The 11,112-nt window shown below is 35.0% G+C and overlaps 2 protein-coding genes across 2 annotated transcripts; both read right to left on the reverse strand.

Annotated features, from left to right (window-relative positions):
* Nucleotides 1–49: 49 nt before the first annotated feature.
* LOC142539678 (pentatricopeptide repeat-containing protein At1g71420) lies at nucleotides 50–2,608 on the reverse strand. The gene has a single exon (XM_075645291.1). It carries the CDS (start codon nucleotides 2,508–2,510, stop codon nucleotides 453–455), a length of 2,058 nt encoding a protein of 685 aa, XP_075501406.1. The 5' UTR covers nucleotides 2,511–2,608; the 3' UTR covers nucleotides 50–452.
* A 573-nt stretch (nucleotides 2,609–3,181) lies between these two features.
* Nucleotides 3,182–9,297, reverse strand: LOC142539680 (auxin-responsive protein IAA9-like). The gene is made up of 6 exons (XM_075645293.1): nucleotides 9,046–9,297; nucleotides 5,976–6,598; nucleotides 5,635–5,861; nucleotides 5,423–5,564; nucleotides 3,708–3,769; nucleotides 3,182–3,586 (listed from the first exon to the last, which is right to left on the reverse strand). Exons 2-6 carry the CDS (start codon nucleotides 6,563–6,565, stop codon nucleotides 3,555–3,557), a joined length of 1,053 nt encoding a protein of 350 aa, XP_075501408.1. The 5' UTR covers nucleotides 6,566–6,598; nucleotides 9,046–9,297; the 3' UTR covers nucleotides 3,182–3,554.
* Nucleotides 9,298–11,112: the final 1,815 nt, after the last annotated feature.

Raw genomic sequence — 11,112 nt, forward strand, 5'->3', positions numbered from 1 at the left:
AAAGATTCTTGAGACTGTCTCACAACATACCTACTCATCTTGTTAACACAATAGCAAATTAAAATGAATTTCAACTGATTTGATCCGGTCCTAGAGCTGGTTTGGAATCGTTTGAGTGTTTGAAAGAATAACTTATTGAATCAATACTTGTACTTCAAGTAACTACAGTCTCTTGCTATGCCAGAGTTGAGCCTCGTTAACCTTTTGCACCCTACCCGAGTAACACATTGGATTCATCGTACATTTTTTAACAAAATGAATGCGATCCGGATGCTGGAGATATATATATAGAGACACATGGCCAAACGTCTGCCTCGTAAAAAAAAATATAGATGGGCAGTTAGTAGACCAAAGTCGGAAGTTGGATCACATATGCAGTCAACTTGATATGCATTAACCATTCCTCGAATGATCTCTGAAAGTCTTGGCCTTCAAATTTCAAACAAATCCGGTCACCAGTAGTTATTGCAAGAGCAAGCTCCCTCCTTAAAATGATGGAACCGGTTAGCATCTCTTACAATTATAACCTTATGAACAAATATCGATGCTATTCTCATAAAATTATGGCAGTCTATACAGATTCGTATGTTTTTCATGATCTTAATAACGCCCCCATTGGAAAATTTTCCACCTGCATTCATCAAAGAGAAGGCCAAAGCCAACTTCTCGCTGTGGTGATACAGATGCTCCTCTTTATGCTCCTCTTCTACGTCGTATAATACCAAACTAGTTGTAGGAACGTAGCCTATATTCTTGAGTTGTCTCAATAGCTCCTCCAAATATACATGTATCGCTTCTAGCCAAGGGTGTCGCTGACCACCTGATGCAAACTCGTGCACCCTATTTCCAACCTCAGTCCAGCTCAAACCTGGTTCTTTTCTTACCCCAAAACGGTCCATTTTATTCCGCATCAAACCTCCTTGATCAAAATTATTGCTTGAGCAATAAATATTGGAGATCATAACATATCCTAGGGAATTTTCAGGATCTAACTCCTTTAACTTTGATGATGCTAAGTTAGCCATATGAGTTTCTCCATGTTTTCGACATGCTCCAAGAAAAGCACTCCAAACAACAAAATCCGGTTCCATAGGCATATTTGTTATGACCTTTTTGGCTTCTGTAAGATTTCCAGCTCGTCCTAAAATATCAACCATACAAGCATAATGATCAAGTTGAGGAACGACTCCATATTTCTCGAGCATGGTTTCAAACATCTCAGTTCCTTCTTTCACCATCCCAGTATGGCTGCACAACGAGAGCAGTGCAACAATGGTAGTGTCATCTGGTACAACATCCATTTGTTCAAAGAAATTTAGTGCTGCTTCGGCATCACCATGTATTGCATAAGCCTTCAACATTGAATTCCAAGAGATGATATCTCTAAGTGGCATTTCATGAAATACTTGCTTCGCGTCATCTATAGAACCACATCGAGCATAAGCATGAATAAGAGCATTATTGAGCACTGGAACGTTCACAAAGCCTACTCGAATCACCTGAGAATGCACGGCTGCGGCATGCCTCTCAGTCATGAGATTTGAACAGGCCTTCAATAAAATGGAAAAAACGTAACAATCTGGACGGAAGTGCTCCCTACTCATCTGATTGTAAAGGAGAAGAGCTTCTTCTGGAGCCCTCTCGGAAAATGCTGTCATGATTCCAGTCCACATAACAACATCCCGTTGCGAAGAAGTTGTCTCCAAGAACAACTTATAGCAATCACTAACGTCCCCGCCAACACTAGAATAAGCTTTTACTAAAGCAGTCGCTACCCCAACATCCAGTCCCAGCCCTATTTTCACACCAATGCAATGCAATTGCGAGCAACACAAGCGTCCTACAACATTATCAAGCCCACATATCGAAGAATTTAAGCTCAAGAACGTGACGCGGTCAAAATCAACTCCATCGTGAAACATTCTTTTAAACAAAGAAATGGCTTTATCACTTTGTCCATGCATTCCAAAACCTGCAATCATTGAATTATAGGTTATAAGATTGCGAATGTCCATTTCTTCGAACACCCTACAAGCCTCAGCACCTGAATTGGAACCATTCTTCCAATACATTCCCACCAAAGCATTCCCCACATAAATCAAACCGTCACAACCTGTTTTCAACGCAAGCCCGTGTGCTTGAACACCGCGTTTATAATCACAAACCGAAAACACGCTCGCATATGCAAAATCATTGGGTTTAATATGAAATAACATCTCAGAAAATAAGCCAAAGCATTCGTCCACGTGTCCGTACTGGGCATACCCTGAAATAAGCGCAGTCCAAGAAACAATGTTGGTGTGAGGCATTTGGCTGAACAGTTGGTGTGCAATGTCCAAGCGGCCACACTTCGCATTCTTGTTGATGAGATGATTCGCGGCGTAGAGATCAAACGGTTGCGTTCCGGTGAGACTTCGGGCTTGCACACGGCGGCGAAGGGCCTGGCATTGGTGGGCTGTCTTTAGAATCCCGCTGAAAGATACGGATATTGGTGTCAGAGCACTTTTCATGTGAATCTCATAGCTCGAAAAGCAGCGGCGTTCATGGTCACCGGACCTTGAATTCCAATTATATCCTTGACCTTGTCTGATTAAAGTCAAGTCAAGTAAAATACAACAAAATCAAAACTTAAAAATTATATTTAAAAATTTATATTTTACAAAAATTTAATATACTGAAGATTAAATTTTAATATATACATGCGTGTCTTGCATGCATATATATTTGCCATAAAAATTAGTTTTTTTTTCCAATAATCTAATCTAATATTTTTTGCATACTAATCATAAATAATCGTTCTAATAATCTATACTATTTTGTAAAATAAGGGATAAAATATCAACTATATATTTTAATTTATAATTTTATTTGTTATCACCTAAATAAAGTTGTAGAAAATTTGTTACTAAAGAAAGTATATATAACAAAAAAAAATAAAATATAGTTGATGATTCTGATTTATTTCAATAATAATCATTAATCATTAGTCCATAAAAAATAGGGGCCAATGTTAAAATAATAGAAATAATTAATATGTAAATCTTATATTTTTATTTTAAGTAAAAAAAGCTTGTCGTCATTTCTACTTCCAGATAAAATTTAGGGACATTCCCATTTTTATGTTATACGTAAATGTACTGTTCTGTACCGTACGTGCACCAAGAAAAAAAAAATGCTAAAATAGGACAACACATAGTAGACCAGTTCATTACTAATAACATTTTTTACAAGTGAATTATTCCAACGGACATCAAACATTAAATTCATTCATACTTAATACACAACACGCATATGCAACTTAGTTTTCCAAACAATTTTACAAGGCCTCACTACTAAAGGGGCAGACGAAAAGGCCAAGAAAAAAACATACCACAAATATAACATGAAGTTGTCGGAGACGATGCACACAAGAACACGTGAGAATAAAAGCAATACCGAACATTATACGGCATCGAGTTAAACATTCGATTGCTTTCTTCTGTTTGTAATGTTGGGTATTCCACCGTCAATCGTGCAGACAGAAAGCAGCACTCGGCCATAGTCGGATACTAGTTTCAGCTTTTAGATTTTTCCATGGCCCTGGGAGCTGTAGAGAAAATGAAACTCATTTACCGTTGTTGATTGCAGAAATCAGCATCCATAGTGGAACAGACCAAAACCATAATTGTTCCCTTCTAAAAACATTGAGAGAAACAAATATTTCTCACCCAATCCAATAGCATCAGAGCCCTTCATAATTTTGAGCCTCTTGCAAGAAGTGATGAACATCCTAAAACCGCAAAAGTAGTCAATAACATGAAAAGATTGGGTGCATATTGTATCATATATGGGAACAATTCATGCAAGTTAAATTGTATATATGCCAACAGTCAAGACATTAATCACACATTCTTATAAAAGTGTGCAGTTGAAAGATTTTTTTTTTTTTTAAATAATCCTGGATGAATATTAAATTTTTTTCAGCTAAATAAGTAGATACACAGCAGTGAGGACTAAAATTTTAGCCATCGTCTATCTATATAATGTCTTCAAGATGTAACGTTGTGTCATTTATATGCAGATTTTGGTCTCAAGTCTCCTCAGACTTTTATCAATGCATTGATTGAATTATCGTTTTTTACAAACAAAGTAAATGTAAAAATAATATCACATTTTGAAAACCATGTGAATTCTGCAATTCATGGCCTTGCATTTCGTTTTATCTGCAGGTTGGTAAACCCATAACAGACTCACCTATGGTTAGAGCTTCAATTAAATCGAGAGAAGAGTCACAAAGTATACAGAAAAAAACAGTTTCCTTGGTATGAATGAACTGCAGTAGCAATTGTCACAAGCATACTCATGATTGTTGTCAAACTTCTCATTCAGTATTTACTTATCTTAAATGAATTGATTTTGACGACTGAAAATCAAACATTGTTATGATTGGAGAGCACTCAGTCAATTACCACCGTACTTGGTTGCAGGCTTATGAAGAAAACTGTTGTATTTGGATGCAGGCTTATGAAGAAAATGAGTTCTCAGGCATTGGAATGCTACTATGCTAGTGAGGGAATGAAATGTATCTTTAAGGATGTTATTCAACAGTCAAGACCAGTATAGCAGTCGCAGAAGGCAAGTATCTGTTCTTTCCAACGTACAGAGAATAAAGAATAAGCACGAGGTATGTAAAAACTAAAAACAAACTCCATAGCATATGGATATTAGAGCATCCACAGTTGTCTGGATATTTCTCCCAAATATTTGTAGGTCCATTGGTCCATATCAATCAAATATCCTCATTCTCAAATATCTCACATTTTCCTGTCAAATATCCCACCAACCAAATATTTATGGGTCTGATGTCACTTTATTACTCTTCATTTATTATTTCATTAAATAAAATGATTTATAATTTTTTTGGATTTACCTTTAATCTAATTAGCTTAATTTAAAAAATTTCCGTAATATTTTTAATTTAATATTGAATTTATGTATATATTTTGACAATCATATAGTACAATTAATCTAATATTAAAATTTTATTTTAAAAAACTGATAGCACATAGCAATACAAAAGTTTGACAAATATGGGCTTGCATGAGATGGGCCTTGCATGGGTGCATGTATACCAAAGAAACTTTAATTAAAAATAAATAAATAATAATTTTTTTAAGAAAAAAGAAGAAGCAAAGAAGCTGAAGCAGCTGGTTGGGCTGCAGCTGGCAGTCCACCCACCAGGAATACAGGGATTTTTCCAAATGTCCCCTGTTGTAGTTGCCCTTAGGACAAATATCACATTTTTTTAGTGTCTTTCTTAGGGGAGACTCGAATGTTACTGCCAAGCATATGGATTACTTATAGTGTTACCCATCTTCCATTTAATAAAAACCGGAAAAAAACAATAAATTTCATACATAAAAGTGCAGAAAAGTAAGCTTACTCCCATGGCACATCTCCAACAAGCATCCAATCACCATCCTTGTCCTCATATGTCAGCACATAATCTGGTCCATGCAGAAGATCCTTCAACTTACTCTCATTCAGCATCTCCTTACTTGGGGTTCCGGTAGACCCACATTGTCCTGAAACAAGAATGCTCTCCTAGAACCTGTAATGGCAAAAGAAATAACCTACACTGAAATAACAACTTACCTATGGTGAAACAACCGAACATTTTCTCCAATCCAGTAGAAAGTTCTTGATAGGAGGCATATGTTCTCAGATCCACCTTTCTCAGATAAGGTGCAGTAGCCATGCTGACCTTGACAAATAAAGCACAAGGTCCTGGTTTACCATCAACTTCATCATTGTTCTTCAAGGTTGTGGCCAGAGTATTCTTCCTATAAGATCTGATTGGAGGCCAACCAACAACTTGTGCCCTGCAACACCGTACAGAAAATAACAGAGGCAAGCACCATAGGATAAAACTACCTCATTCAACCATAATTATCTAAATCATTTCCTAAATTTACCCATGAAATTTCAGCACTTACTTAGCAGCAGGTGCACTGTTGGTGTTAGAGTCATTAACCTTCTTATTGCATTCCTTAGATGCTTTTGCGGGTATATCTGGCATAACATTTGTCCCGGTATTACCAGCTAATTTTGATTGTCCGGAATCAGAACCTGCAGAATTGAACATCCAATTTCCCACACCAAACAAGGAACTTTTCGATTCTGATAATTCATTTGCAGTGTCACAAAATCCTCTTTTACTCCCAGAAACAACTATCTTTTGTGACAATGAGCAGATTCCTTCCTTTGATGGAACTAAGGGAAATAACTGCTTTTCATCAAGCTTCCCCATATTGTTCAGGTTAATGCCTGAATCTCGTTCAGGGGATTGTGATCCAGGAAGACCAAGCCTCAATTCTGTGGCCTTCATAGTTAAATTCTTCTTGGTTTCCTGGGTTACATCTGAAATGGCAGAGCTGTCTACCGAGGAACGATCGGTCAATCCCAAGTAATTGCGCTCTTTCAACCCCAGGCCATTCTGAGAGATAGATTCAACTGATGCTGAAGAAGCCATCAAAGAAATATTACATCGACTTTGATCCTCAACCCCCGACAATAATGGAGACATAAAAGTCGAAACTTTACATGCTGTTTTATAAATCTGCAACACAACAAATATTCAGTTGTCACACTTGGTTAATTCAAAACTTATCAACCTAACTCCGAGGCACTATCATTTGGGAAAATCCCAACACTTTACCACCGGGATCGGGGAAACAATTGTTTCATGTGTATGTTATTCAAAACAAGAAAATGTTCCAGAAAATGCTTTTTAAAAACAATAATTAAAGTTTGCTGATACCCCGGACCAGAGATGGGTCCGGCCCACTCTCGGGATCCCAAAAAGAGAAAGCTCATAAAGGTATTCGGAAAGCTTCGGAAGGTCATCTTCGTGACGGAGCCCGTCAGGAGGTCACCTCACTCGCACGAAGTGGGCGAGAGGCCATTCGGTAGGTCATCTCGGAGGTCATCTCGGAGGTCATCCAAGCCGACCTCCTGTATCCACAATCTCGTCGATCAGTTAGGTGGCCGACCTCCAAAATCCGACCTCCCATGCCGACCTCCCAGAGTTAGTTTTCACGACGATGGGAAATGCTTTGGCCGACCTCCCGAGCCGAGCTCCCAAAGGACCAAGATCCTACGCGGGCTCATGCCTAGGAGAGCTCTTACCTAGATATTAACGGGTAGCCCACAGAAATCAAGCCCAGTAATATCTAAACCAAATCTTGTCTATAATCTAACCAAATCTTCCACAAGATTCTAAGGATCTAAATCTACCAAATCAGGACTCTATCTTTCTCTTATAAATATCAGGTTTCGTTCATTGTTTATTGATTCATATATTTACATTCTCTCAGCACACACATTACTCTCTCAGTTTTCTATTCTCTGACTTGAGCGTCGGAGAGGCTACGCCGGAACAACCTTCCAGCCCCCTTCTAACACTCCTGTTTGTGCTTCCAGATTTCGAAGGTCCGATACGAGCTTCACAAGTGAAGATCCGACCTCCTAACTACCTTTCGAAGGTCTGATCCGAGTTCCACCAGTGAAGATCCGACCTCCCAGCTACTATCCCGGATTTCAGCAACATCATTTACTATTCAAACAAATCGTTCAATAAAAACATAACACTAAAGCAGAAAAAGGTTAGCAAACAAAAAGGCAATCCACTGTTATTTTCTCATTTTGTTTTGACAAACAAGAGGAACTGCATTCAGGGGGAAAACTATAGCAACAAAAGATTTTTAAAAAAAGATATGTAAAACCCTTCATCAAAGTAGTACTCTTCAACTTTTGCCTGGAAAAATTGAAGATAAAAAGAAAACAGAAACAGCAGAAATCAAAACCTACCAGAACCAGTGGCCAAGCAAGAGGGGTTGGTTGACATGCTATATTGAATTTTATCGTGCCTTTGTTTCAATTTTCTCGCAGATTTATATGTTTTTGCTTATTATATTGGCTAATATATATATATAAAGAATTCAAATCCAAAATTTCAATAGTTTTTGGTTCATCGCTAAGAGCATTTCCAAACCATCTCTATTTTGGAGGAAATCTCCAAAATGGGTTGGTGCTCCATCCCAACTCCAAATGCAATCTCCATTTTGGAGATTGCAATAGTGATCCTCCATTCTTGGGGGATCACTGTTCATTTGAAGATCAATATGGAGATTCCACCAAATTACTGAAATGACATCATAACAATTGCAAAATAGTCATTTTGTATTTTTATATATTTGTTTTGCTCCATTTTATATTATTATACGTCAAACTATTTAATTAATTAATTTTAATGTTAAATAATTTTTATATTTAGTTAATTTATTTTAATTTTTTTATTATTTTCATGAATTAATTACAAGTATTGTTTATAATAATCATGAAATGGAAATAATAAACAATAATATAATTTATGTTTTGTTATTTAAACCATATGTGTTGTTTATATTTGTCGTGATTTATATTTTATGTTTATATTATGAATGTTATATATTGTCGTTTATGTTTGTCGTGTTAAAAAAATGTTTTAATTTAAATAAATTGAGTTTAATACATGTTTTATTGTATTATGTTTATCGAATTAATTAAGTTCGGTTATATAATACATTATGTAATTATATGTGTGTTTTTTAAAATGAAAAAAGAAAAATGGAGTATTTTGTAATATTTTTAGAGAATATGGGTTGGAGAAGGTTTTTAAATAGAGATTCATGGTCTCTATTTTGGAGGACAGTAGAAGAAAAAACAGAGGATATGGGTTGGAGATGGCAAATTTCTGGCTTCACAACCTCACAGCCAAGAGAACACTAGCACGGACAATAAAATAAACAGCCAAAAAAATTACACAGCGTAGAAAACTTAAACCAACAAAAAATCAAAGAAGATCCATATTTCAGGTTCAAATCAAACACATGTTAATTATTAAGAACAAACATAAACCATACACCCAAGATTACTAGATCTCAGCTCAATATTTAGCACACCCAACCCAAATCAAACAAAAAGAAAACGGAAAAGTTACATTAGCATAATAACAAAATTACATACCAGAAAATCGATTATGGAAGTGCCAGTACTCACAACCCAGCTTATAAACAGATTATGCTCAAGAATTTCAAATAACTGTACGAAAAGCAGGGAACGCAAAGCAGAGAGATTTTCTCAAGGTCCCTCCAATCCAGCAGAAAAAGCTAACAAAGACATGAGGGAGAGCTTTGTTTTTTTATTCGGCCGAGAAACCAAAGCCCAGAATCACACTTAAATTACGAAAGTGCCCCTCGTTTGTATTTTCTCCCGATCAACGACTGGGATTTCTCGATGTCAGTGAATCGCGGCCGTCGAAGACAATTACAATATATCGCACGTTTTTTGCAGGTGGTAAAAATGGTGGCAGTATTATGACTTATTTTTACAGTTTTGTTGATTCTTGCGAAAATGGTGATAAATATATTATTTTTTTTACACTAATTCTAACTTTTTTCACACGTAACACATACGAGCGACCAGAAATACATTGAGAGAAGGTTCATCGTTACGTGTGAAAACTAATTATAATTTTTTTCCAAAATAAGATCCTAAAAATAATTAATTAACTAATTTTGTATATTATATTATATAAATATGAAAGACAAAAACTTGTGTGAGACGATCTCACGGGTCATATTTTGTGAGACGGATCTCTTATTTGGGTCATTCATGAAAAATTATTAATTTTTATGCTAAAGACATCTCCCACCCTTGCACCGAAACGCCATTTTGGTGTAAGGATTGTTCTCCAACAGAGATTAAAATAGCGCAGCTCCATTTCTGCGTCAATTTGGCGCAAAGCTCTATTTTTTTAAAAAAAAAAATTTAAATCATAAATATTAATATTAAAAATTATAAATATTATTTATATAATTAGATATCTTTAAATAATAATATATTCAATAATATATTTAAAATAATTATAATTAACATTCTTTTAATAAAATAATTATATTATTTTAATAATTAAATATCTTTAATAATAATATATTCAATAATATATTATTTTAATAATTAATACTAATATTAACATTAATTATAATTATATTGTTAAATTTATAAATAAATAGTAAACAAAAAGAATATTTTAAGAATATATTTTTTAGTGTAAGATTTGAAGTAAATGGGTTGAAGATGAATGTTATATTTGGTGCAGAAATTGCACCAAAATAGATTTAGGATTGGAAATGACCTAAGAATATTACTTTTTATTGTGAATATCAATAGGATTGACTCGTCTCACAGATAAAGATTCGTGAGATCGTCTCACAAAAGACTGGTCAATATAAAATAAGACACTTATGGAAAAAAATAAAATAGAGAGGGGACAGAGGAAAAAAAGGAGTTGAAATATTGATAATTGGCGAGGGGACAAGAAAGCAACAATTGGACTTTGATTTGCCGGGTGGTGACTGACTCATACACTCATAAGTCATAACCACTCCGCTATTCTAATCCACTCTTCTTCTGTTCCAATATAATAATAATTTATTTTTTGATTATATCAATTAGTAGTATTACAAACAAGAATCAATCATATAATTTTAAACAATATATTTATTTTGTTTATAATTAAATACTCGTGGATCAACACACTGAAGCATGCAAACTATGTTAGTTATATAAATTGCACTAACAAATTCTATGTGACAGGCTCTTCCGAGAAAGTTTTGGTAAATAATCGAACCATTACTATTGATCAAACATAATCTAGTCCATCAACTCGAATATGGAAAAATAAGTTATTCTTTGTCCATATACAATATTAATATTTTATCCTAATAATATTTATGTTAATAATATATTTTGAGGAAACTTAATGTTCATGCTTTGTCGCACGGGAATCATTAGATGTCAATTGCCTTTGCACGCTTGCTCCCCATTCCTCTTTCATTATAGTCAACCAACCGCATCGCACATAATTAATGCTACAAATATTCATACGAGTCAATTTTTCTGAAAAAATAGCTTTTTAGGTATGAGATTTTTCTAAATTTGTTGGCAGTAATTTCACGATTATAGGGGAATATGTATGAGACATGGAATTATTCATGGAATCAACTTTAATTGTACAATTATTTGTCTAGC

The sequence above is a fragment of the Primulina tabacum genome, chromosome 3, assembly GCF_025594145.1.
Source record: "Primulina tabacum isolate GXHZ01 chromosome 3, ASM2559414v2, whole genome shotgun sequence".
Taxonomy (NCBI): Eukaryota; Viridiplantae; Streptophyta; class Magnoliopsida; order Lamiales; family Gesneriaceae; genus Primulina; species Primulina tabacum.